General features: G+C 35.4%; 4 protein-coding genes across 5 annotated transcripts; 2 read left to right on the forward strand and 2 right to left on the reverse strand.

Moving 5' to 3' along the window:
- The first annotated feature begins 825 nt into the window (after positions 1-825).
- LOC107035982 (factor VIII intron 22 protein) lies at positions 826-4,679 on the forward strand. The gene is made up of 5 exons (XM_015253655.1): positions 826-1,134; positions 2,594-2,640; positions 2,736-3,140; positions 3,883-4,104; positions 4,444-4,679. The coding sequence occupies exons 1-5, from the start codon at positions 1,049-1,051 to the stop codon at positions 4,611-4,613; spliced, it is 930 nt and encodes a 309-aa protein (XP_015109141.1). The 5' UTR covers positions 826-1,048; the 3' UTR covers positions 4,614-4,679.
- Positions 3,898-10,994, reverse strand: LOC107035981 (UDP-glucose 4-epimerase). Its single transcript, XM_015253654.2, has 2 exons — positions 10,832-10,994; positions 3,898-6,448 (listed from the first exon to the last, which is right to left on the reverse strand). Exon 2 carries the CDS (start codon positions 6,408-6,410, stop codon positions 5,316-5,318), a length of 1,095 nt encoding a protein of 364 aa, XP_015109140.1. The 5' UTR covers positions 6,411-6,448; positions 10,832-10,994; the 3' UTR covers positions 3,898-5,315.
- A 1,109-nt stretch (positions 10,995-12,103) lies between these two features.
- Positions 12,104-22,179, forward strand: LOC107036090 (protein transport protein Sec23A). 2 transcript variants are annotated; one of them, XM_015253828.1, is made up of 6 exons: positions 12,104-12,272; positions 13,602-14,124; positions 16,358-17,089; positions 18,718-19,680; positions 21,073-21,090; positions 21,813-22,179. In XM_015253828.1, exons 2-6 carry the CDS (start codon positions 13,603-13,605, stop codon positions 21,900-21,902), a joined length of 2,325 nt encoding a protein of 774 aa, XP_015109314.1. In that variant the 5' UTR covers positions 12,104-12,272; position 13,602; the 3' UTR covers positions 21,903-22,179. The 2 variants fall into 2 exon arrangements, with proteins under 2 accessions (XP_015109314.1, XP_015109315.1); XM_015253829.1 differs by lacking the exon at positions 21,073-21,090.
- Positions 22,172-24,905, reverse strand: LOC107036091 (calcineurin B homologous protein 1). The gene is made up of 4 exons (XM_015253830.1): positions 24,686-24,905; positions 23,444-23,707; positions 23,260-23,353; positions 22,172-22,596 (listed from the first exon to the last, which is right to left on the reverse strand). The coding sequence occupies exons 1-4, from the start codon at positions 24,750-24,752 to the stop codon at positions 22,452-22,454; spliced, it is 570 nt and encodes a 189-aa protein (XP_015109316.1). The 5' UTR covers positions 24,753-24,905; the 3' UTR covers positions 22,172-22,451.
- Between the last annotated feature and the right edge of the window lie 1,911 nt (positions 24,906-26,816).

Genomic DNA, 26,816 nt, shown 5'->3' on the forward strand with positions numbered 1-26,816 from the left:
TTAAGCTGACCCATATGACCCTTATTCTGACCCTCATCAACCTGATTCTGAACCTCATTATATCCTTCGCGACCTTTAATCTGATCCCTGTGACCCTTAATCTGACCCTCGTGATCCTCATTCTGACCCTTATTCTGTGACCCTTAACCTGACCCATATGACCCTTATTCTGACCCTCATAAACCTGATTCTGAACCTCATGACCCCTATTCTGACCCTTATAACCCTTTCTCTGACCCTTAAGCTGACCCATATGACCCTTATTCTGACCCTCATCAACCTGATTCTGAACCTCATGACCCTTATAACCCTTTCTCTGACCCTCATGACCCTTATTCAGACCCTCATCAACCTGATTCTTAACCTCATGACTCTTATTCTCACCCTTATAACCCTTCCTCTGACCCTCATGAGCACGTTAGAATCGCGGTTTTATGGTCCTAGGGACATAAAGTAATATTTTATGCCCCAAGTACCGAGAACCGCGTTCTAATCGAACAGAGTGAAGTTAAAATTCGCGGTTTATCTGTCCTCGGGACATAATATACTATTTTTTATGGTATTTATGTGTCCAGTGCTGCGTTTTCGTCAGTCTGAATAAAATGAAACATCTAGTAATCGAAAATTGCAAGCTTTTCACAGTGATGTAAAAAATGTAAAACTCCCGTCGAGAGAATTTACGTAAATTACGTCGGTAAAAAACAGTGTAATTTAGTAATGAAATTTAATTTAAACTTGTCTGATTGTTGGGATATTTGAACGAGTCACGTGCCCTCCCGCGACGCTCTCCCGCCGAATCGATACGGAAATATTCCGAAGCAACACCGAATCGATAGCCGGACTTATATCGAATAAATTGTTATCATGTCCTTGATAACTCGATGATCCGCGTACCCACCGTGACATTGAGCTTTCAGACCGACTAAACACTACATTGATTTATATATTTATTACCGATGAATTAAATTGAGGTCGAACCATGGCTCTGGAGTAACTTGTTGGAGCAACAATGAGGTTAGCCCTGTGAAGTGTGAAAAAATCATAAATAATGGATAATTTGCTGGATAACACGGATCTGAGGCAGAATAATCACTTTCTGATTAAGTATCACAGCATCAACAACAAGTTAAAAAAGTGAGTTTTATTCATTAATTAATTAGTTGACTCGTTAAGTCGTGCATATTCAAGTTCACGAATTGTATAATTTAAAGTAATAAAGATAACTTGAATTTTGAAGATTAACATGCACGAAAAAAATTCAATCGAATTCTATATTTTTTATAGAATTTTTTCGGCTCAAATTCTCTAATTTTTTTTTCATTCTATTTTTCTTTTCTTTTCGTCAAGAAACGAAATCTTTCAAACTTTTCATCAAACAAAAAAAACTTTGAAAATTTCAGTCGAGGAAATTCTATAGAAAATATCTCAATAGATAAGTTGTATAAAAAGTTGTGTAAAAATCAGATTCTATTGAACATTTCAATAGAAACCGGCCATAAACTAATAGAAAGTTCAATAGAAATCCATTAGAATTGTCTAGCGAATTCGTCAGATTTTTCTATGAAATTTTTTCATACGTGAAAATCTGAAATAAATTCTAAACGAGAATTAATATGAAAATACACATTCTGGTTGAGATTGTCCTCAATCGACAGTTTAGTATTATTAATAATAATTACTTTAGAAACGCAAAAATAACAGTCTTACGAGAAAATGAAATTTTCGATTTTGGGGAGAAGATTAAAATCTAGAAAAAATGTAAAAAAATCATTAAAAAATAAATCAAAATTCTATGCTCAATATAAAAATCATCGTCAGTGTTAAACGTTTTTAATAAATAATTTATGTTTCTGCGTGCTCGGAGTGACGTGCACTATCGAAACGGATTCGTGCAACGGGAGACTATTGTTTAATAAAATAATTGAAGGAGAATTTCATGAATCAATTTTTTCCACTCGTTAAAGTTATAATTCATGGAAAAAAATAATCAATGATGAATGATTTTTTTTTGGCGTTTTGAATTGATTTTTCCTCGTTACACTCAACGACTCAACTGGAGTTTATTCATACTGCTTCAATAGAAAAATCTAGATCTTCTTCTAACAAGTTCTACTGAATTTTCATTGGAATTCTATAAGAATTCTCTTGAAGTTTTATTAGAATTATATTGAAAATTCTATTTTTTACGTCATTTCTATAAAAATTCATGCAACTTTACCCCCTCATTTGGTCAAGAGATATTTGATAGAAAAAAGTCAATGATTTTGATTTTTCTATAGAAAATTCTCGGCTGTAAATTTTCTATTTTTATAAGTTTTTTCCGCAGTATTTTAATTTGTTTCTCAAAACAAAATCTGGGAAAAAAAATTGGAAAATTCACGCCCAAGAATTCTTGCAGAAAAAATCCCAACAGAATAAATAAACAAATATCTGTTCAAAAACTCAGTAGATTTCTAACTTGACATAAACCGTTTATCACTTCTCCACTGACTTTTCCCATTGCATAATTTCACTGAATGTCTGTCATTAAATCCATCAAATGAACATTACTCAATTGATTCCACCAATCTCTTCTGATAATCTACATCTTCAGGAGATTTCTGAGGAATCCAAACATAACAGAAGCCAGTGAGCAATTCAGTAAGTCCTCAAGAGTCTTAATTACCAAGAAATGACATCCGATCATTCTATAATCACCGCATCCAGTAAACTCATTACTAATTTTTTACCCCCAGACTCATTAGCACTTCATTGTGAGCAGGAAGAGGCTTGGCAGTACGCAGGCCTCTGCTTGACATCAGTGGGACGTTGCTACCACACCCTTGGAGACACAGAATCAGAGATAAATAATTTATTGAGAGCAGGAAGGCATTTTCTAGCGGCTGACAAGCAGAACTGGAGCATTGGATGTCCCTCGTTGGGTCAGGAGAACTTTCAGGCGGCCACCAGTTGCTTCAGTGAGGCACTTCAAGCGTGTCAGAATGCTCCTGAGTTCAATTCCACTGCTGCTGGCTCGATGCTGGAGCTGGCAATGGCCCTCGGGCCAACTCCAGCGGCTGGACAACTCGTGAAGAAATCCATTGGGATATTTCCAACTGCTCAAGCATTTGATTTGCTGATGTCTTATTACATTAAACAAGGTAGCTCAGCCATTTTGAGGGGAAAAGAAATTCATTAAGGCCCGGGTGCACTATCTTTCGAACGTTATCTCGCTTTTTTTTTCATCTTTCGTCATCTGAAATTGGCAATTAAGTCCTGCATCATGCAGAAGTTTTGAGAAATTATGAATGAATAATCAAAAAAAAGTAGAAAAAATTCTTAATTTTTTCAAAGAGCATTTTTAATTTATATTCAGAATAAGGTGAATAACAAGAAATTGAAAAATGTATCTGATTTACGGGGACAAATGGCGGCCTGTCACCCAATATCATGCAGGGGGAAGACTGATTTCGCAAATCTTTTCCCACACTGCACAGAGACATTTATTTCGGAAAAGGCTCTTTGAAAAAAGTTCCGAATTTTTTCTATTTTTTTTACCATTCTGTCATAATTTTTGGGAATTTCTACATGATGCACCCGGGCCTTAATAGAAAATTTATGTTTCCATACTTTTAAATATTTAATTCATCATCAATTGGAAATTTACGTTATTAATTATTTTCCTAATTTTAAATTTCTATTAGTATATTTAAACTTTGATTTATGTAAGCCAGAAAATCCTTTCAACATTGAAAAAATTAATATTGATGGCCATCCCTGTTCATAAGTGGTTTGCCCATCAAGAGAGTTTGATCCTCAATTCTAAAGGGTCGCTCCCCCCTCATTTAAAACAAAAAAAAAATTCATCGAAAATGCAATTTATTTATTCTTTTATATTTTTAGGGGATTATTCTTCGGCGTTGAATCTGAGCAGCGAATTCATGGACCTCCTGGAGTCCTCAGTGGCCTCGAATCACTCCGCTCATTACAGAATTTTCATACGTAAAATTGAGATCAATCGACTGCTGTTAATTTTGATCCAACAGTTGACTGTTCAGAGATTATCTCCGGGGCTCTCTGAGGTGTTGGAGAGATTCACGTCGATTGAGGATAATTGGAGTGCAAGTAAAGACTCTTTGTGAATAAAATCTGTAGGAGATTTGTGAAACGTAGCAGGACAAGTTGATTTTCCAAATCAAAATACTGAATTCGTTTACGTAGAATTAATCTAAATATTTAATTATCTCGATGATCAGTGATTCTACGAGTTTCAATGGCGAAGACATTTTTTTTGTAATTAATGTCTGATTACAAATAATTTTAATTTTGACTTTACATTACGTTTCACCACTTCACCACAATTTTCCCTTTGTCAATTAATTGGTTAATAAATTTATTTATTAATTAATTAATCAATTGATCGATTAATCAATGAATCAATCAATTAAATTTATTGTTTTTTAGATACACACATGAGTGAAGATGAATTCATCCTACTCCAGTCCCTAGTTCTCGCCTGCCAATCTAAGGACAACTACTCTCTCCTCGCCCTCGAGAATGATTTATGGAAGTTCTTGGATACAGAACAGAAAGATTTATTACGAATTCTAGTCAAGATCGTAACAATCGAATAATCTCACATTACTGGCCCATTTTTATAATTTATTCTAAGGTAATAAACTTAATTTTCATAAACAGAATCATTTGGACGGACTTTACTTAGTCTAAATGTTGCCTACATTTTAAATATTCTGATGATATTCATTCAAACAAGCAAAAACCATCATCATCAATCGGTACGAATCATCATTTGATCATTTGACTCAATCGTTTTTTAATGCTCAAGATTTTTATAGAATATCTCTCTATTCAATATTAAAAATACTTTTCAAAAACTCATGGAAAGAAATTACTTCTTCTATTCTTCATTTTTTCAAATTCAGGGCTTTCACATGATATTTTCTTACTTAAGGGAGATAACGAAATAAACAAATAACCAAGTGTCGGCAACAACTCGACTGGGTTGAAGTATCTCAGACGGATGAAGTTCCAGGTCTTCTCCGCCTTGGAGATGTCCTTGAGCATCTCCTCGATGAAGTACTTCGACTTCCCGTAGACGTTTGTTATGTTCCCCACGGGGATCACCCGTGACTGAGAGGTCAATTCTCCAGACTGTTCAGGAGCTTAACAAAACCGAAATATTTTCTAAAAACTGACCACGAGTTGAATTCAACTTCTCTCGCTTTCCCACTCCACTAAATTTTTAAATTACTGTCATTAATCAACTATTACAAACTTAATTTAATCCCCTCCCTCCCCATCACCTTAAACCCCCTTCAATCATCCTGACTCAGCTCATCATGCTTAGCCCTTCCATTGACAGCCCCCCTATACCCATAAGGATTCATAGTCTGCCACTTCCAGAAGTCCCTGCACATGTCCTCGACCGTGAGCTTGCTCGTCCACCCGAGCTCCTCCCTCGCCAGATCCGCGTTTGCCCACATGCTGACAATGTCCCCTTCCCTCCTCTCCTGGATGACATAAGGAACACTCGTCCCCGTGACCCTCTCGAAGGTCTTGATCAGCTCCAGCACGGAGACCCCCTTCCCAGTCCCCAAATTATAAACCCTCAGCCTTTCGTGGCTCTTCTGCAGAGCTGCCAGTGCCGCCACATGTCCCCCGGCCAGATCCACCACATGAATGTAATCTCGAATACCAGTGCCATCGGGCGTTGGGTAGTCTCCCCCGAAGATGGTCAACTCGTTTTTGTGTCTCAAGGCGACTTGCGCGATGAATGGCATGAGGTTGGTGAAGGGTTTCGTCGGGTCCTCTCCGATTAGTCCACTGGGATGAGCCCCCACTGGGTTGAAGTACCTCAGGCAGATGATGTTCCAGGTCTTCTCCGCCTTGGAGATGTCCTTGAGCATCTCCTCGATGAAGTACTTCGTCCTCCCGTAGACGTTTGTTATGTTCCCCACGGGGTGGTCCTCGGTGATCGGGAGGTTGTCAGGTTCTCCATAAACCGTGCAGGAGCTCGAGAAGACGAGCTGAAAACAGCCCGAGGCCTTCATCACCTCCAGGAGGTTTATCGCCCCTATGACGTTGTTCCTGTAGTAGTGGAGGGGCACCTGCATGGACTCCCCGACTGCCTTTATCGCCGCGAAGTGGATGACGCAGTCGATCTTGTGGCTCTTGAAGACTTCGTTCAGGTGCTCGCGATTCGTCAGGTCGCAGTTGTAGAACTGAATCGTTTTTCCGGTTATTTGCTCGACCCGCGTGAGGGCCGCGGATGTTCCCGAGGAGGAGACGCTGTTGGAGAAGTTGTCGATGGCGATGACCTCGTAGCCGGAGGAGAGGAGCTCGACGATGCAGTGGGAGGCGATGTAACCTGCTCCACCCGTCACGAACACCGTTTTCCAGGGTTGGGACATTGCTGAGGTGTTGAAAGGCTCGGGACTGCTGCGGATTCCTGGAAATAGGTGCGAGGTGGGTTTAGAGAGGAGGCTATTTGCGGAGATTCTTGGTGTTGCACAATCGGGGGAGCGTCTCAGGGTCGAGGATTGTTGCGAAATACGCTGCGAGAGAGGATAGCCGTAAGAGGAGGAGGAGATTATTCAAATTTTGGTAGTTCGGGGGTGTGGGGGCTGGGTTCGTAAATTTTGAGAGAATTTTGGTGAGATAATGAGTGAGGATTGAGAAATGTCTTTTTTATTATACAAATTCACATCCAGTCCTGGCGATATGGAATCAAAATGGGAAATAGAGAGTGGAAACTGAAATTCTAAGGGCAAACAAATGTAAAGAGGCTTGCAAATTGGATTTTTCGTAGAAAAATGATATTCTTGTTACAACTGGTTTCGTAAATTTCAGGAGAGGATTCTAGTGAGTTAATGACGGAAGTTTGAACAATTCCTCTTATATTATACAAATTCAAATCGACTCCTGGCGAAAAGGAATCAAAACGGCAAATTGAGATTGGAAAATGAGATCTAAAGGTAAAAAATAAGGGTAAAGAGTGTTGGGAGTTCGATTTTCAGTCAGAAAAATTATTATATTTTTTTTATAAGAGGCGTTCGTAAATTTTGAGAGAATTTTGGTGAGATAATGAGTGAGGATTGAAAAATTTCTCATGTATTATGCAAATTCAAATCCAGTCCTGGCGATGTGGAATCAAAATGAGAAATAGAGATTGGAAACTGAAATTCTAAGGGCAAACAAATGTAAAGAGGCTTGCAAATTGGATTTTTCGTAGAAAAATGATATTCTTGTTACAACTGGGGTTCATAAATTTCAGGAGAAGATTCTAGTGAGTTAATGAAGGAAGTTTGAACAATTCCTCTTATATTATACAAATTCAAATCGACTCCTGGCGAAAAGGAATCAAAACGGCAAATTGAGATTGGAAAATGAGATCTAAAGGTAAAAAATAAGGGTAAAGAGTGTTGGGAGTTCGATTTTCAGTCAGAAAAATTATTATATTTTTTTTATAAGAGGCGTTCGTAAATTTTGAGAGAATTTTGGTGAGATAATGAGTGAGGATTGAAAAATTTCTCATGTATTATGCAAATTCAAATCCAGTCCTGGCGATGTGGAATCAAAATGGGAAATAGAGATTGGAAACTGAAATTCTAAGGGCAAACAAATGTAAAGAGGCTTGCAAATTGGATTTTTCGTAGAAAAATGATATTCTTGTTACAACTGGGGCTCATAAATTTCAGGAGAAGATTCTAGTGAGTTAATGACGGAAGTTTGAACAATTCCTCTTATATTATACAAATTCAAATCGACTCCTGGCGAAAAGGAATCAAAACGGCAAATTGAGATTGGAAAATGAGATCTAAAGGTAAAAAATAAGGGTAAAGAGTGTTGGGAGTTCGATTTTCAGTCAGAAAAATTATTATATTTTTTTTATAAGAGGCGTTCGTAAATTTTGAGAGAATTTTGGTGAGATAATGAGTGAGGATTGAAAAATTTCTCATGTATTATGCAAATTCAAATCCAGTCCTGGCGATATGGAATCAAAATGGGAAATAGAGATTGGAAACTGAAATTCTAAGGGCAAACAAATGTAAAGAGGCTTGCAAATTGGATTTTTCGTAGAAAAATGATATTCTTGTTACAACTGGGGCTCATAAATTTCAGGAGAAGATTCTAGTGAGTTAATGACGGAAGTTTGAACAATTCCTCTTATATTATACAAATTCAAATCGACTCCTGGCGAAAAGGAATCAAAACGGCAAATTGAGATTGGAAAATGAGATCTAAAGGTAAAAAATAAGGGTAAAGAGTGTTGGGAGTTCGATTTTCAGTCAGAAAAATTATTATATTTTTTTTATAAGAGGCGTTCGTAAATTTTGAGAGAATTTTGGTGAGATAATGAGTGAGGATTGAAAAATTTCTCATGTATTATGCAAATTCAAATCCAGTCCTGGCGATGTGGAATCAAAATGGGAAATAGAGATTGGAAACTGAAATTCTAAGGGCAAACAAATGTAAAGAGGCTTGCAAATTGGATTTTTCGTAGAAAAATGATATTCTTGTTACAACTGGGGTTCATAAATTTCAGGAGAAGATTCTAGTGAGTTAATGAAGGAAGTTTGAACAATTCCTCTTATATTATACAAATTCAAATCGACTCCTGGCGAAAAGGAATCAAAACGGCAAATTGAGATTGGAAAATGAGATCTAAAGGTAAAAAATAAGGGTAAAGAGTGTTGGGAGTTCGATTTTCAGTCAGAAAAATTATTATATTTTTTTTCATAACTGGGGTTCATAAATTTTGAGAGAGAATTTTATTGAGGTAATGAATGAGGATTGAAATATCTTTTTTATTATACAATTCAAATCTTGGCGATATGAAATCAGTACGGTAAAGTGAGATTGGAAACTAAAATCCGAGGGTAAAAAAATACGGATCAGAACGACGATCAAACGATAAAGACGAGAAAAATAGGGTTAAAATATGAGTTGAAAAATACGGTATAGAGTGTTGGGAGCTGGATTTTCAACTAAAAAAACATTATATTTTTTTGTATAACCATACATTTCCGAGATAATTGCTTAATCAACGAAAATGTGAAAGTAAGAAGACTGATCTCGTTAGATTGGACCATTCGGGAATCACCTCGATTATTTTTCCAATCACAATTATGACCAATAGAATTGCCGCATTCACCGTCACGTGATACTCAACATTTTCCCGGAACAATCTCTCCAAAAAACTATATCCTCACATCTCTCTGTATAATTCTTCGACTCGGAGATAAACCGATGATTAACAGGAATGTTGGGTCCATGTCTAAATATTTTCCGTCAAAAAAACTTGATTACAAAAAACCTTCGTTAAATAAACCCAACCCAAAAACAACTTCTCTCATAAAAAATTCCATGAAAAAAACAACTCAAAAAACCACCTGAAAAATAATCAATGATGAAAGAAAAAAACCAACGACTATCAATGAAATTGAACGAAACATTATTAACAAAATAAATGAGTGGTAGACAAAAAAAAATTATGCAATTAAAGGGTGATATTCAGAGCAACTCCTTTCAAATATTTCATGTACAGCCCAATCTCTCCGAATAGAAATAAAAACGGAAAAATACAAAAAAATATTCGGGTTTTTAACAAAGTTATTTGTACAGAAGTTGTTTTTGAAAGAGTTTTTTATGACAAACGTTGTAATCGCAAAAGTTCAAAAAACCGAGTTTTTATGACGAAGTTTTTTTGACGGAAAATATTTAGACGTGCTCCCAGGAATGTTGAAATCCACTCATCCCAAATTACCACTTTGTTATACGGAATGCGCTCAGAACTACATTTAAAAACCGTTCGATTTTGAGAATCATAAGAATGTCTTTCCAAAGAGAAGACGCAACGACTGGACCTAGCGGTTTTTCTTTAATTTCAAGCATTATAACATCACAATGCAGGCGATTTTGATTACCTATCACGTATGAAAAAATTTCAAGAACTACTTAGCGACAAAAAGTCAAAAGAATTTGATTTTTCGATACAATTTCTTTTGTTTCTTTTGTTATTTTCTACAGAATTTCATCGGCTCAACTTTTCCAAGTTTTTTTGTTTGATTTTCTTGTTGAAGAGCAAAGAAAAGTAGAATTAATTAAATTTAGATAATTTGAGGAAATTTTATGTAAAATAACTACGAAACAATTTAAAAAATTCGGTCAAAATCTTCTCCACAACATAAAATACCTCAATAGAATAAGTTGTGAAGAAAAATCGAGTTCTATTGACCTTTTCTATAGACTATAAACTTCCACTAATTTGCCAACGTTTCAAGTGGCACATCCACTCCTCATCAGAGCAATTTATTAAATTTCCATATTCCTCATCATTTCCCTCCTGTTGTCTAATATTCTAATACTTTTATTCAATGTTCATATAGAGTAATAAAAGAATTTCTTCCAAATCGCAAGTGGCAGAAATGTTGAAATTTTTATTTCATTACAATTTACCGCTTCGCTACAGAATTTATCCACAACTACATTAAAAAGCCGCTTATTTTCGATGATAATAAGAGGGTAACGACGTAAACCCAAAGGAGAGGCGACGACTGGCCCTAACGGTATTATGAAATTCCCAGAGGCTCACGACTCTGTCTCGGCTACCGATTCTTCACCCGTTCATTCAATTCAGTATTAATTATTACGCTCGTCCTCCAGTTCGTAGTAAGAGACTCATAACGCATTATAAATTCTAATTGATTCTATCGCACTATGAATAACCAAAATCATCTTTCGTAAATTAAAAATCGACAATACAAAATAGAAAGGGAAGTAAACGGGCATGTAGTGTAAAATTATTGGATAAAAATATCTTTTAATTTACCTTTTTCTGTTATGTCTTGTTGGGCCTCGATTTATTGATAAGATTTCTCCCCCAATTTATTTGTATTTATCTCTAATGGGGGACTGAGCAACAGGTGGATAAAAAAGTGAGAGGAAGGACAGGATGAGGCGATCCTACCGGCTGCAATGGTGATCGCTGACTGGTCAAGTCTACAGTGAATCCAGTCTACAGTAGTGTGATGGGGAGTGAAAAATGTGTGAATGAGTGAAGGATAACCATAAGTACGAAATTCCCCTCATTTTACGCATGAAAATCGATATTCAAGATAAATTCTAGCAGAACTTCGATAATTGTTGATTATGTATTGATCTTAGCCAGAATTAATTTTAGAATAATTGAGAGATTTGAGAATTTCCAATTCTGAAATCGAATAATTTCCCTCTTTCCCGCTAAGATTCGAATATAAACAATCATATTACATACTCCAGAGAATAATCACTTTTGATTGCGGATAAATTATTATTTTTTCAATTTTCAATTGATCAACCTTATTGTTCGATGGAAGAATAAAAAATTTTATTAGCTTGTTCAAATACCGACGTTTGGAAAAAAGAAACGAAAATCGATTAATCGACCGTTGAACACATCGATGAAAAACATCGATGTTTGGGCATGAAAAGTCGATATTTGTCGATTAATCGCAAACGTTGATTTTTTATGCCCAAACTAGGGGCGATGTTATAAAAAACATCGATTATCGAACAATTGATGTTTTCCAGAAACATCGATGTTATGAATCGATTTTTCAGGAAAAAACATCGATTATTTAAAAAATTGATGTTTTTCTCATTACAGAGGAGAAACAATTGTTAAAAATAATTTTTTTTCTCGTTTTTATTGAAAAATATATATTTTGTTTATTCTCAATCAATCAACATTATTATTCTATGGTATGAAATTATATAAAAACATTATTTCATAGGTATGAAAAATCGATGTTTTCGATTAATCGTTAGTTCAAATCCCCCGGATTTAAATAAACCATTCGTTTTTTCGTTCGCTTTGTCTTGGGTTAATGAATTATTTTCGTTGGATTAATTTCCGTGCGTTTATGGGGACCATTTTAGTCGCCACCCCCTGAAAATTCTTTTCCTCTTAAACTTTCAGGAAAATATTTCTCCCCTCAGGGTCAGGGGGCTGCCTCAGGGTTTTTAGAGCCTGAGGGTCACTTGAGAATACATCAGCGCCATCTCTCAGGTGTAGAGATAGAAAACTTTCGCCGATAAGGAGGAATTGTTCAATTGATCCCCTCTGACGTGGCCCGGATGACGGCTGCACAGAAATCACTCATCACTCGACTCCAAAAACCTCATGAAATCCTCAAAAAAATGATTTAATCCCCACCGATCAATTCCAAAAGTGTCTAGTGTACAGTTGGTCTTCGATTACCTCTGATCAGTGCATAAAATCACGGATAAAGGTGAGTTTACTATTTTAACCTGCAAATCCTTAACAAAATGAAACAATTCTGCTCCAAAAATTCCAATTAAAATAGATCAAAAAATCAACTAATCAATCAATAATACGATATTCCTAATGCATAATAATATTATCATAAATACGATATCCACGTTTAATTCTCTTTGATGTAAAAAACTCTGAAAAAAAAAATCGTAAAAAGTTCGTTTCTTGTCTGGATGACGACCTGCAAAGCTTTTTCCAGTAAAAAAAAATCAATAAATTAATCAACCAGTCACTTAGTGATAAGAAATTTATAATTCATATTGAAATTATTATAAATATATCCCCATTGATTTTTTTTAAATTTTGAAACCCATGAAAAATTCATGAAAATCTTCGTTAACTTCTCAGGATGGCGTTTAACAATTACTTTATTCAGTAAAAAAATAATGAATTAATTAATTCATTAATAATATAATATTTACAACGTCTGATGATATTATCATTGATACAACACCCCATTTAATTTTCTTTAATTAAAAAAACAATGGAAATGTCATAATAATTTCATAAAAATACTTTATCCGATTAAAAAATCAAATAATTAATTAATTAATGGATGATGCACTATTTGTAATGCATAATAACGTTAACAGCAATATGATAACCCTATTCACTTTTCCTCAATGTGAAAAACATCACAACTTCGGTTTTCTTCTGAGGATAACAACCCACGAAGACTTTATTACATAAAAAAAAATTCATTAATCAATTAATAATGAAATATTTTGGATGCATGGTAGAATTATCATGAATATAATATCATAATTAAATATTTTTCAATTAAAAAACCGATTAACAATTTATAAAAATCTCCATTACCTTCTCAGGATGGCGTTCTACGAAGACTTTATCCAGTAAAAAAATCAATTAATTAATTAATCAATTCATAATATGATGGTTATAACGTCTGATAACACGATAATTAATATAACATCCCTATTTAACTCTCTTCAATCAAAAAACCAATGGAAATGTGATAAAAATACCATAAAAATACTTTAGCCAATTTTCTTAATCTATTGTATTGTATTTTTTCTCATGCTTTGATATTGTATTATATATTTTTATATGGGGTGGGAAACAGAATGTAAAACCCGAAAGAGTACACACGTGACTGAATAGATTACTTTAGCCAATTAAAAAATCAATTAATTAATCAATCAATTAATTCCATATTTTTACAATGAACGATAATATTATCATAAATATAACACGCTAACCAATGAATCCCTGTTAATAAAAAAAATCAGTGAAAAATTAATGAAAATCTCCATTACCTTCTCAGGATGACGACCTACGAGGACTTCATCCAGCAAAATGAGGATCGTGACGGTGTCAGGTTCACCTGGAACGTGTGGCCATCGTCTCGAGTGGAAGCCACTCGCCTCGTCGTCCCCCTGGGGACCCTCTACCAACCGATAAAGGAACGCCTGGACCTCCCCCCGATCCAGTACGACCCAGTCCTCTGCACCAGGTCCACCTGCAGAGCGATCCTCAATCCTCTCTGCCAGGTGGACTACAGGGCGAAACTCTGGGTCTGCAACTTCTGCTTCCAACGGAATCCCTTCCCACCGCAGTACGCAGCCATCAGCGAGCAGCACCAGCCAGCTGAGCTCATCCCCATGTTCTCGACGATCGAGTACATCATCACCAGGGCCCAGTGTCTTCCTCCAATTTTTTTGCTGGTGGTGGACACTTGTCTGGATGAGGAGGAGCTGGGGGCCCTCAAGGACTCTCTCCAAATGTCGTTGTCACTACTTCCACCAAGTGCTTTGATTGGATTGATTACTTTTGGAAAGATGGTGCAGGTGAGAAATTAACATTTACTCTTTTATATTTTATTATTTTATTATTTTTATCGATGGGAAAGAATTAAGTAAATTTTTGACAGCAGTGGCAGTAGGGAGGGGTTCTTATTGCATTATTTGTTAATATTGATGCAAGTTATGTCAATTGATAATGGATATGATGAAGTAAATGATGTTTGGATTTTTTAAATTACTTCAACAATCATTAAGCATTTTTTTAATTGATGAGGGAGCGATGAGTCGTAATCGTTGCATTATTGATTGATATCAATGTAATTCATGTCAATTAATGAAGAAAAGTAATTAACGATTCTCGAAAACCTTTCAATAATTTAATACACTTGAATGATCATTCGATAATTTTAAACTTCCACTCAATTCGTAATAAAAGCCCAGATTTTTCATTCAGGAACATTTTTCTTCTCTTAAAAAAGTATCTTCTCCTTTATTATTTTATTATTTTATTATTTCATTATGTTATTATTTTTATCGCTGGGGAACAATTGAGTAAATTTTTAACAGTAGTGGGAGGGGTTCTTATTGCATTATTCCTTAATATTGATGCAAGTTATGTCAATTGATAATGGATATGATGAAGTAAATGATGTTTGGATTTTTTAAATTACTTCAACAATCATTAAGCATTTTTTTAATTGATGAGGGAGCGATGAGTCGTAATCGTTGCATTATTGATTGATATCAATGTAATTCATGTCAATTAATGAAGAAAAGTAATTAACGATTCTTGAAAACCTTTCAATAATTTAATACACTTGAATAATCATTCGATAATTTTACACTTCCAATCAATTCGTAATAAAAGCCCGGGTTTTTCATTCAGGAACCTTTTTTTTCTCTTAAAAAAGTGTCTTTCCCTTTAATTTATTATCATATTGTTATTTTATTATTATGTTATTATTTTATTATTTCATTATTTCATTATTTTATTATGTCATTATGTTATTATTTTATTATTTCATTATTTTTATCGCTGGGGAACAATTGAGTAAATTTTTAACAGTAGTTGGAGGGGTTCCTTATTGCATTATTCGTTAATATTGATGCAAGTTATGTCAATTGATGAGGAACTGATGAGTCATAATGGTTGCATTATTGGTTGATATCAATGTAATTCATATCAATTAATGAAGGAAATTAATTAACGATTCCTAAAAACCTTTCAATAATTTAATCCACTTGAATAATCATTCCATCATTTTAAACTTCCACTCAATTCGTAATAAAAGCCCAGATTTTTCATTCAGGAACATTTTTCTTCTCTTAAAAAAGTATCTTCTCCTTTATTATTTTATTATTTTATTATTTCATTATGTTATTATTTTTATCGCTGGGGAACAATTGAGTAAATTTTTAACAGTAGTGGGAGGGGTTCTTATTGCATTATTCCTTAATATTGATGCAAGTTATGTCAATTGATAATGGATATGATGAAGTAAATGATGTTTGGATTTTTTAAATTACTTCAACAATCATTAAGCATTTTTTTAATTGATGAGGGAGCGATGAGTCGTAATCGTTGCATTATTGATTGATATCAATGTAATTCATGTCAATTAATGAAGAAAAGTAATTAACGATTCTTGAAAACCTTTTAATAATTTAATACACTTGAATAATCATTCGATAATTTTACACTTCCAATCAATTCGTAATAAAAGCCCGGGTTTTTCATTCAGGAACCTTTTTTTTCTCTTAAAAAAGTGTCTTTCCCTTTAATTTATTATCATATTGTTATTTTATTATTATGTTATTATTTTATTATTTCATTATTTCATTATTTTATTATGTCATTATGTTATTATTTTATTATTTCATTATTTTTATCGCTGGGGAACAATTGAGTAAATTTTTAACAGTAGTTGGAGGGGTTCCTTATTGCATTATTCGTTAATATTGATGCAAGTTATGTCAATTGATGAGGAACTGATGAGTCATAATGGTTGCATTATTGGTTGATATCAATGTAATTCATATCAATTAATGAAGGAAATTAATTAACGATTCCTAAAAACCTTTCAATAATTTAATCCACTTGAATAATCATTCCATCATTTTAAACTTCCACTCAATTCGTAATAAAAGCCCAGATTTTTCACTCACTACCATTTTTTTTCTCTTAAACAGTCTCTTTCTCTTCCTTCATAAATTAATTTTAGAATAAAAAACGAATATTCAATGAAACCCAGAATTTTTCTGTCTCTCCCTCCACCAGGTGCACGAATTGGGTTGTGAGGGGTGCAGCAAGAGTTACGTATTCCGAGGGACGAAGGATCTCCAACCAAAACAGGTGCAGGACATGCTGGGAATAGGGAGACCAGTCCCAGGTCAGAACATGAATCAACAGAGGAATCCCAACGTTCAGCCTCTGCCTCCAGCCAACAGATTCCTCCAGCCAGTCCACAAATGCGACATGAGCCTGACTGACCTCCTGGGGGAGCTCCAGAGGGACCCCTGGCCTGTGGGAGTGGGCAAAAGACCCCTGAGATCCACCGGAGTGGCTCTGGCTGTGGCCACTGGCCTCCTGGAAGCCAGTTACGCCAATACTGGAGCCAGGATCATGCTGTTCGTGGGTGGGCCATGCTCCCAGGGGCCTGGACAGGTCGTCACCGATGAGCTTCGACAGCCCATCAGGTCTCATCACGACATTCACAAGGATAATGCCAAACACATGAAGAAGGCCACCAAGCACTACGACAGTCTGGCTGTCAGGGCTGCTGCCAATGGCCACATAATCGATATTTACTCGTGTGCACTCGATCAGACGGGACTCCTGGAGATGAGGATGTGCTGCAATTCCACTGGGGGACACATGGTCATGGGGGATTCGTTCAATTCGTCCTTGTTCAAGCAGACTTTCCAGAGGGTTTTCGCGAAGGACGCCAAGGGGGATCTGAAGATGGCTTTCAATGCTACTCTGGAGGTCAAGACGTCTAGGGAACTCAAGGTGAGAGGAGAGAATATTCGCTATGGCCGATGACGTAATTGGTGGGATGACTGATTTATTCAGTAGAGGACGATGAATTTCAATTTTTTCGAAACTATTTCAAGAGTTTTTTTTGGAGTTGATTGCAAGTTTAATATTCAATCGAGAAACATCAATTCTTTTGAAAATGGTCAATTTTTCAATTGAAAGAATCAATGGGGAGTTTATGTTTTAATTCAATTATCACGTATAAACTAATAGGTATCAGGAAAATTTAAAGAAATATATTTTTTTGGCAAAAATTGAAATTTTGAATTCTAAGAATTATCCCACTTGTTTGAATTTCCAATCAATATTCAGTACCCAATTACTGTTAATTTTCAATTAATTGAAGTACACAAATATATAGTATACTTTGAATTTTTATGATTTTCATTAGTTCTCATGGAATAATTGCACTGAAATTTCTAATTTCTATCGATTTTTTATCAAATTATGATTTTTCAATTGTAAAATTCCTTGAGAATTTCAATAGAACTGTTACGTGATAAAAATTTCAAAAAATGCCCCAGAAATTTCAATCAGACCTTTTTAACAATTTAGAATGAACCAATGATTGTTAAAGATCGTAAATATTTTGAGAATTAGTGAGTTGAGGAAAATGTAAAATTATATTTTCTGTAGAGAATTTCATGATACAAGGATATCCATTCAATTATTTTTAATCATCAATTTTGACAATTCAATTGCGTGAGAGAACTCAAAAAAATTACGAGTAGTCGACCACATTCAAATTACGTTTTACACTGAATTATGATTTTTTCAATATTCTTCACTCATAAATAAATAATTGAAACTGTTTAAACTTTCGGAAACCTAATTTTTTTAGGCATAAAATCAATTTCTATAAAACTCTAAATATGATTGTTTAAAAATTATTTACAGAAAATGCTCGTAATTTTCAAAAATTGCAATTTTTAAATTACTTCATCAATTTTCCTTCGAAAGTAAACGTTCTAATTGTTTTTTTAGATTAAAAAAAATGTTCTAACGGATCAATATCGAGATTCAAATTCAGACCTGCAAAGTTTAAATAATAACATTATTATAAATCAAATAAAACCTCTGATTTTCGACTACAAAAGTATAAAAGTATAGCGACAAAAAATAGCCAAAGTACTTAGATATTCTTAAGAAAATTGTCATTAACTTTCTCTCTAAATCCTCATTCTCTCTGCATTTTTTCTCATCAAATTTCTATTCAACAATTGAACAATATTTCAACATTGACAGAGAAAGAGTCTAAAGTGTTCATTTTGCTCTCTCGTCCCCCATCCATTACTGGAGTAGTGGGCAACAGTATTGAATTTCAAATTAAATATTAATCACGAATTATTATTAATTAACAATAATGAATACTAATAATCAAATATTAACTGAATATTATGAGTTTTCAACATCGCATTGAATATTAAATTAAATATTAATCACGAATTATTATTAATTAACAATAATGAATATTAATAATCAAATATTAATTGAATATTAAATTGAATATTATGAGTTTTTAACATCGCATTGAATATTAAATTCAATTGGACGTAATAAATTAACAAAATTATGTGAATTCCCTTCTCCCTGTACCAAAGGTATCTGGAGCCATCGGCCCCTGCGTATCCCTCGGAGTGAAAGGTCCGAGCGTCGGTGAGCAAGAGGTCGGCCTCGGTGGCACCTGCCAGTGGAAGTTCTGCTCGTTAACTCTCTCCACCACAACAGCCTTATTCTTCGAAGTAGTTAATCAGCACGCGGCACCCATTCCCCAAGGAGGAAGAGGCTGCATTCAGTTCATCACGCAGTATCAGCACAGCAGTGGACAGAGGAGAATTCGAGTGACAACGGTGGCGAGGAACTGGGCAGACGCCTCCACCTCCCTCCACCACATCTCAGCTGGTTTTGATCAGGAGGCTGCGGCTGTTTTGATGTCCAGACTAGCTGTCTTCAGGGCTGAGGGTGACGATGGCAACGATGTGCTACGTTGGGTCGACAGAATGTTGATAAGATTGTGCCAGAAGTTCGGGGAATACTCGAAGGACGATCCCAACAGTTTCAGACTCGCTGAGAATTTTTCACTCTATCCCCAGTTCATGTATCATCTCAGGAGATCGCAGTTCCTCCAGGTGTTCAATAATTCTCCTGACGAGACTAGCTTCTACAGGCACATGCTCATGAGGGAGGACCTCACCAATTCCCTCATCATGGTGCAGCCCATTCTGTACAGCTATGGGTTTGGGGGACCTCCAGAACCTGTTCTACTGGACACCTCCAGCATTCAGCCTGACAGGATCCTTCTCATGGACACGTTCTTCCAAATTCTTATATTCCATGGGGAGACTATTGCCCAGTGGAGGCAGCTCAAGTACCAGGATCAACCGGAGTATGAGAATTTTAAGCAGTTGCTGGCGGCTCCTGTGGACGATGCGGCGGAGATCCTTGGGGGGAGGTTCCCAGCACCCAGGTATATTGACACGGAGCAAGGGGGGTCCCAGGCTAGGTTCTTGCTCAGCAAGGTCAATCCTAGTCAGACGCACAACAATATGTATGCTTATGGAGCGGTAAGTTTTTTTTTTTAATTTATTGTTTTTTTTTTTACATTTTTAGTTGGGGAGGATTCTTTGGTGAATGGGGTTTGTCTCGGTGAGGAGTGAGTTTAGGGGAAATGGTACAGGATTTTTTGTAGTCCATAAAAATTTATACGAAACTTTTCTTGAATTTTTTAGAACTAGAGTGAGAATGGAAAAGTTGAAAAACATTTTTCAAATCATTTGTCGAGAAAAACATTTTTTAAAAGATATTTTTGGAGGAAATGTCAAGAAGTCTTTTTTGTAGTCCACAGAATTCTCTGCAAAAAATTGAGTGACATTTTTTAGAACTAGAGTGGGAGTGGAAAAGCTGAAAGATTTTTTTCAAAATATTTTTGTGCAAAATGTCAAGGAACCATTTTTGTATTTTTTTGGAAAACTAGAAGGGAAATTAGAATGTTGAAAAACATTTTTCCAATAATTTTTCGAGATAAAAAAATTCTAAAAAGCATTTTTTTAGAAATTGGCAAAAAACGTTGTTTGTAAATCACAATTTTTTTGCAAATAGTGCCTCAAGATTTTTTGCTTAAATTAAAATGGGATTGTTGCAAGACATTTTTCAAATGATTTATCTAGAAAAAAAAATCCTAAATGACATTTTTGTTTGGGGAACTAGAATGAGAATGGAAAAGTTGAAAGACTTCTCAAAATATTTTTCTACAAAATGTCAAGAAGCCATTTTTGTTGCCCATAAAAATCATTACAAAAAATGTCTCAATATTTTTTCGTAAACGTAAAGTAGAAATAAAAATGTTAAAAAGCAATTACAAAAAATATCTTTCGACATTGTCTTGTAAAACTAGAATGGGACAGAGAATTAAAAAAAAAATTTAAATCATTTTTATTGGAGAAAAATCTTAAAAGACATTTTCTTAATGAAAATGTCAAGAAGCCTTTTTTGTAGTCTCAAAAATTATCCACAAAAAATGTTTGCTGACATTTCCTCGTAAACTCACTCACCATCGAGATAATTCCATATTCAATGATTTTATCGAGACAAGTCCATCGAGATAATTCGATTATTCAATTTATCACATTATTTATTACATTTTATTTATTAATAAAAATTATTCAGCTGCTGATCTCTGTTCACAAAAAACGAAAAATTCACTCCCCACGTTTAATCACTTTGCAACAGAATTCAATGGAATGCAGCCACATTTTTACAATTTAATTATCGAGTATTGACTTGAATTCATGATAATGAGGATGATGAACTCCTCTTTCATCATTTCAATCGAGAATGAACATTCAATCATCACGTCGTCATTGACATGCGAATGTGAATGCAATTTTCATAACCCTTTTTATTTTTCATTTTTTTAATCAATTAATTTTTTTTTTCATCACGATCCTGTGAACCAGATGCCGATGCCCACTGCGGTGTGTTTTATTCAGTTGTTTTTTTTTTTTACTTATTTATTTTCTTATTTATCAGAATCATTCGAGGGGCTTGGGGGCAATGAAAACGCTTCTGCTACGATTCATCACTGACTAACCATTACTAATCATCACGAACATTTTTACATATTTTTATCCACTCACTGATTTTTAAAATAATCCTTAATATTTTTCTAAAATAACAAAAACATAATTTCATCATTTTTTTCAACAGAAAAAAATTTCTGTAGTGAAGTGGTAAACGGAGATAAGTGGACTTATCTCCCAGTTGAGTTTTTGATGAATATTTCCGAATCTAAGGGAGATAGCGAAATTTTCGTAATTATATTTGTTGTAGCACTCAGTCGGCTCCACAAAAAAGGTTATAATAAAAATTTTGCTATCTCCCTTAGATTCCGAGATATTGATTGAGAACTGGTCAATAGTCAAAAGTGACTTATCTCCCTTTACCACTTCGCTACTGATTTCGTTTTGTTAATTCTGAATTTATCCCGAGAACGGTTACTTTCCCGAGAAAATGTCATAAGATCTTTTTTGTAGGAAATTAAATTCTCTACAAAAAATGTTCCGTTACATTTTCTCGTTGAACGCCTCATTCTCGAGATAATTTCATATTTAACATCTGTTTGATTCATTCTCCCTCAATTCTGTTGATTGATTTGCTCAAATTTCTCATTATTTATCAATATCTTTATAATTTTTAGGAGGGTGGAGCTCCAGTGCTGACAGACGACGTAAGTCTCCAAGTATTCATGGAACATTTAAAGAAATTGGCTGTGTCCTCAACAGCCTGAGCCATAGAATAGGAAAAAATAATAAAGTAAATTTAATAATTCCCTGAATTAATTAATAACATAATTGTAAATGGTAATTGTCATGATTTTTTGTTTCTTTTATATGATATATTCGAGTATGTATATGTAAAGCAATTGATTTGTCTTGTGCATTTGGTGTATAAGTGAATGGGCACGTATTTCCGTTTTTTATCGTAATGTCTGCTGATTAACGACACATTTCCAAGGTGTAACCACAAGCACTAGTGCGAGAGTAATTAAATCATAAATTTTCAAACTGGTTATCTTTTTTATTTCTCAATACATGTTTTCACTCATTAGTTGTTCAATCACAATCGCTGTGTTTGTAATAAATTAAATTAATGTAAGAATTATGTAAGTAATTTAAGGGGAGAAAACAATGCAATTTTTTTTCCGAGGGCTGAGTTACAATTATGGCGTCGGATTAGTTAGAAATTATTGGAGAGGACAATATTAATTAAAGGTCTATTTACAAAAATTTATCCTATGCACAATTATTTAAGTTACATTAGTTTAGAGTAATTCAATCTAGCTAAGAAATCGTATGGACATTTTCTGCTCGACGTCCGTTCGCTCTAGGACTTTGCAGAATTCATCGAATGATATCATGTTGTCTCCATTCTCGTCAGCTTCTAGGATCGTACGTTCTACGATACTCGACAGTTGCTCCTCACTGATCAATAGAAATGATTCAATTAGTTGATTAATTGTATTCAAATTAATTGTGATGAGGCGATTGTGACGTCTTTTTTAATTGTGGAATTATCTCAATGACAAGACCTTTTTGGAGTTGAAAATATGTCCTACAAAGAACTTCATTAACATCTTTTCCTAAAGTCACTTATTATGGGGATAATTTCAAAATCAGAAGAATGAGACAAGTCGATTTACCTCTCGAGGCATTTTTTATAAAATCACTCATTACCCAGATAATTATACAATGACTTCTTCCAGAAGTTAAATTCCGAAATCAGTTAATTCTGGAGTTATCTTAATAATGAGTGATTGCAGAGAAAAATTCTTGTAGTTGACAAAATTTTTTATAAATGTTAAATTGACAACTTTATTAATCAGTGAATTATCGAAAAAAACCTCTGGCATTCCCTCTTCTCGAGACAATTCCTCAATCAAAAAACAAGGACAACAAAACAAAGAATTTCTTAATTATAGAAATTATATAATTATCTTTCTATATTATAATAAAAATACAAATTGACTTTTGGTGAGGAAAATTTGGCACTCGAAATTAAGACTAAAATTGAGGGTCAGAAATGAAGGGTCACGAGGGGCGTAGCCCCCTAGTATAATTATATAAATCCAGAAAAAAATTGATTACCTGATGTTAGCACCAACCATCATATGTAAAATGGCCATCAACTCGTCCTTAGATATCATGTCATCGTTATCCAAATCGTACATCTTGAATGCAACTGAAAGTAAATACCCGTAATAAATAAAAGTAAATTGACGAGTGAATTTCCGTAGAACGGAAGCCAGTGGACTTTCTCCGTGCCACTCACATCGTAATTTTTCCTGTCTCGAGTTCAGTCTGTTGGTGCTGTTCTTCTTGATGGGCCTGAAGAGCGCCAACACCTGCATAAACTGTAGAAAGTTGACTCGATCATTTCCGCTCTCTTCGAAGAAGGCGTTGACGATTCGCTCGCCGAGTGGATTTATCGCTAATTCTGGTATCCTCAGGAAATCTTCGCGCGACAGTGTACCACAGTCACCGCGGTCTAGACTCGTGAAGCGACTGTAGAGGCGTTCTATCTGGTTCGGTGTGACTGCAAGTATTCGCGCGAGTGAAATTACATTTTTGCTTCCCAGTGGAAGCTTTCAAATTCAAGTTCTGGATTTTTTGCGTGCGTATGTGTATTCGTATGTAACCAAGTTTTTCTTCAACTATTCGCTAATGAATCGATGGAATTGAATCTTTTTCTCGAATGTAGGGGAGGGTGGGGTAAAACGGACACTTCAGACTTTTTTAAAATTATTCATAACTCAGAAACAATTTATTAATTGAGATCAGTTTAAGCTCATCACAAAGGGAAAGAATTGTTGTTTGTATTGAAAAAAAAAATGATTAAATTTCATCAACATTTCAACACGTCATCAACATTTTTAAAAAAGTCAAAAGTGTCCATTTTACCCCAACCTCTCCTATACGCAATACAATAGCTATTTCCCCCTTGTCTTATTGTAGTTAGCGAAGATATTTTATTTGAACAGTTGATTAATTTCATTCTACTGGGTTTAAATTAAAATGTTGGGGGTCCTTTTGTGAAAATTATTATCACTTTAAATTAGTTAAGGAAACAATTTTCTAATTACCAAAAATGTCATATTCAACTCAATCATTAAGTTCATTCCTTTCATTCTCTCATGAATGATTCCAGCGATTTTTAGTTGAATCTCAAGAGACTTTTATAGGAAATTTCTTGAACTCAAAAAGCTGTTTTGACATTCTATCGTAAATCCACGTTATCGAGCTGATTCCATCCGCCACCAAATATAAAAATATTTTAATAATCTAATCTTTCACTCATTGCATTATTCCAGCACTGATTAATCCCCAAAATTAATCAACAAAATTCTGAAATTATTGCAGTGAATTTCTATTCTATTTTCGGAGTGGAGTAGAGCAAACTGATGTGATTCCCTCATTACAAAGCTGCATTTTAAAATTTCCAAACCACAAACATCCGCTGCTCACCCATTAAATTCTCCAAAAACAAAAATATAATTTTCAATTTGACACTCACACCCAGTCGCCTCCTGTATCTGCGCTATTTCCTCCTCCCTCAGGAGCAGACTCGATTTATTCCCCATATCGAATTATTCTGGAAATCAATTGATACACTCAACTACACGTCACAGTCCACCCCGCAGGTATTTCAGAATTATCATGAACCTTCGGTCAAAGTACGTCGCGATGTCATTGAACAGTCGGATGTCCACGCAAAGAGCCAGTGACAGCTGATAGGTTAGGTGCCGCCAGCTATATGACACCCGACCCAGGTGTGCCCGCTCAATCATCAATATCAATCCCATCTCGCGCATTTTCCAAACATCCGCCATGTTTGCAGTCAAAAAAACGATTATTTCAATTTCCCGCGCTGCGGTAACAACTTCCGGTGCTTCTGATTACCAATTAATCAGTCAAAGAAATTGAAACAAGTCTTCGAATAATTGTTTCCCACGAACTGACGGCATTCTAATTAATTTCAAAGTCTCATCATTTGAATCGCCCGCGCAGAACGGCGGGCGTCTCGCGCGCAGCCTGCGGAGTCCGTCTGCGCATTCTCCGAAACCTCCCGAGGCATTCCGAGCCGAGCAGACGCTGCCTGACGGTGCGTATCGCCTCGTTCCCTCCAAAATCTTCAATAGGGAACTTACATGAAGGTAATTCTTTCTAATTCCCTTATTCACACATTTCTCGTAACATATAGATAACTAAACGGCGAAAATTGTGGAGAAATATTGTCTAGATGTCTTGTGATAATTAATTGAAAATCAGTCGTTTTCGAGGCCAATTGTTCGGTCATGGCGTCGCGAAGACGGTCAGGTGACGCTTCATTGGTCGAAAGAGAAGAGAGTGGGGAGTTGTCGTCCTCCATTGGCCGAGGCGCACCTCAAGATTAGGTTAGGTCGGCTAAAGCCAGTCTGCGATTGGTCCGGCGCTTGACCGTCTTTGTGACGTCATTAGCGATTTCCAAGCGTTTGAAATCGTCAACTTTTAACAAGTAATATTAAGAAATTATTAATTAATGAGCAATGTTTTAAACGTTTGTGAATGAAAAGTGGAGTATTCAGGTCTCAAACTTGAGATTGGACAATTGAAAAAAATTCATGCAAGTTCCCTATTGAGGATATTCAAGTACTTGTGCGTAAAGTAAAATTTTACGCGCGCTCCGCATGCGCAAAATCCCACTTTCCACATATCGTGATGAAAAATAGGGTTTAATACTCGTGGGAAAAGTGGTCTTTGACCCTTGGTCAAAATAGTATATTTCGATCCGAGTGTCTTAAAGTGTTTTTTGACCCGAGAGAGGTGTCTATACTCGCCGAAAGCGAGTGCTGCCCTCCCAAGGGTCAAAGAATACTTTTCCCACGAGTGTCGAAGCCTATTTCTCATCATGATACACGAAAAGTAGAATTTTGCGCATGCAGAGGGTTTCAGGCTCTCATTCAGGCTCTCCCATCCTTAACTTCAAAAATGGGAGATAATCTCATATTTCTAACTATTAATTCCAATCAACTTTGCTCGAAGAAAACCTTAGTAACCGCAATATTAAGAAAGTAGAATTATTCTATTTTTCTCCGACCTAAATGATTTGCACAATTATGATTCGTTTAATCATGTTTCATAGAATGGCATTCAATTCTCTATTTATTTGTTAGGCGGGCTTCATGAAAATGCGACACAAGGCGATTGTACTCATGAAAACCGCCTTAATTTTCATTCGTTCGAGACATTCGCCATATTCGAGTTCTCGCTTTCGATTCGAGATATCGCCCATGCTTTCTTTTAATAAGAGACAATCTTTTCCCCCAATTAATCAACTAAAAAATCCTCTAATAACCCTTTTTACTCTTAAAAAACCCCTAAAAACTCCTTCACCCCACAATTTCCCCTGAATCCCCAACAAAGGACGAAAACAAAAAAATGTCGGCCATCTTGCGCAGAATCGGATGCGCCGCGACTGCATTCCATCCGAATAATCACATAAAACTACCGCAAACCCAGCAAACAATTTCATCTCTCTCATTCTACGAGGGACAATGCAATCTAATGACATGTTCCACGTAATGACAGACGTGATTTTTGAGTCACGGTCATCCCCTCCACCCCGCCGCGACACTCGTACTGTCCACAACAATGGCGGCGTTCGA

The sequence above is a fragment of the Diachasma alloeum genome, unplaced genomic scaffold, assembly GCF_001412515.2.
Source record: "Diachasma alloeum isolate Michigan unplaced genomic scaffold, Dall2.0 Dall_scaffold_00203, whole genome shotgun sequence".
NCBI lineage: Eukaryota > Metazoa > Arthropoda > Insecta > Hymenoptera > Braconidae > Diachasma > Diachasma alloeum.

Bases quoted from the DNA above. Each gene is read 5' to 3' on its own strand.
- LOC107035982 (XM_015253655.1), top strand. From the start codon at position 1,049: ATGGATAATTTGCTGGATAACACGGATCTGAGGCAGAATAATCACTTT. The intron at 3,141-3,882 runs GTAGCTCAGCCA...TTATATTTTTAG, and splicing joins GTCTTATTACATTAAACAAG to GGGATTATTCTTCGGCGTTG. The intron at 4,105-4,443 runs GTAAAGACTCTT...ATTGTTTTTTAG, and splicing joins TGAGGATAATTGGAGTGCAA to ATACACACATGAGTGAAGAT.
- LOC107035981 (XM_015253654.2), bottom strand. From the start codon at position 6,410: ATGTCCCAACCCTGGAAAACGGTGTTCGTGACGGGTGGAGCAGGTTAC.
- LOC107036090 (XM_015253828.1), top strand. From the start codon at position 13,603: ATGACGACCTACGAGGACTTCATCCAGCAAAATGAGGATCGTGACGGT. The intron at 14,125-16,357 runs GTGAGAAATTAA...TCCCTCCACCAG, and splicing joins CTTTTGGAAAGATGGTGCAG to GTGCACGAATTGGGTTGTGA. The intron at 17,090-18,717 runs GTGAGAGGAGAG...CCTGTACCAAAG, and splicing joins AGACGTCTAGGGAACTCAAG to GTATCTGGAGCCATCGGCCC.
- LOC107036091 (XM_015253830.1), bottom strand. From the start codon at position 24,752: ATGGGGAATAAATCGAGTCTGCTCCTGAGGGAGGAGGAAATAGCGCAG. The intron at 23,708-24,685 runs GTGAGTGTCAAA...GAATACTTGCAG, and splicing joins GATACAGGAGGCGACTGGGT to TCACACCGAACCAGATAGAA. The intron at 23,354-23,443 runs GTGAGTGGCACG...ATTTACTTTCAG, and splicing joins GAGACAGGAAAAATTACGAT to TTGCATTCAAGATGTACGAT.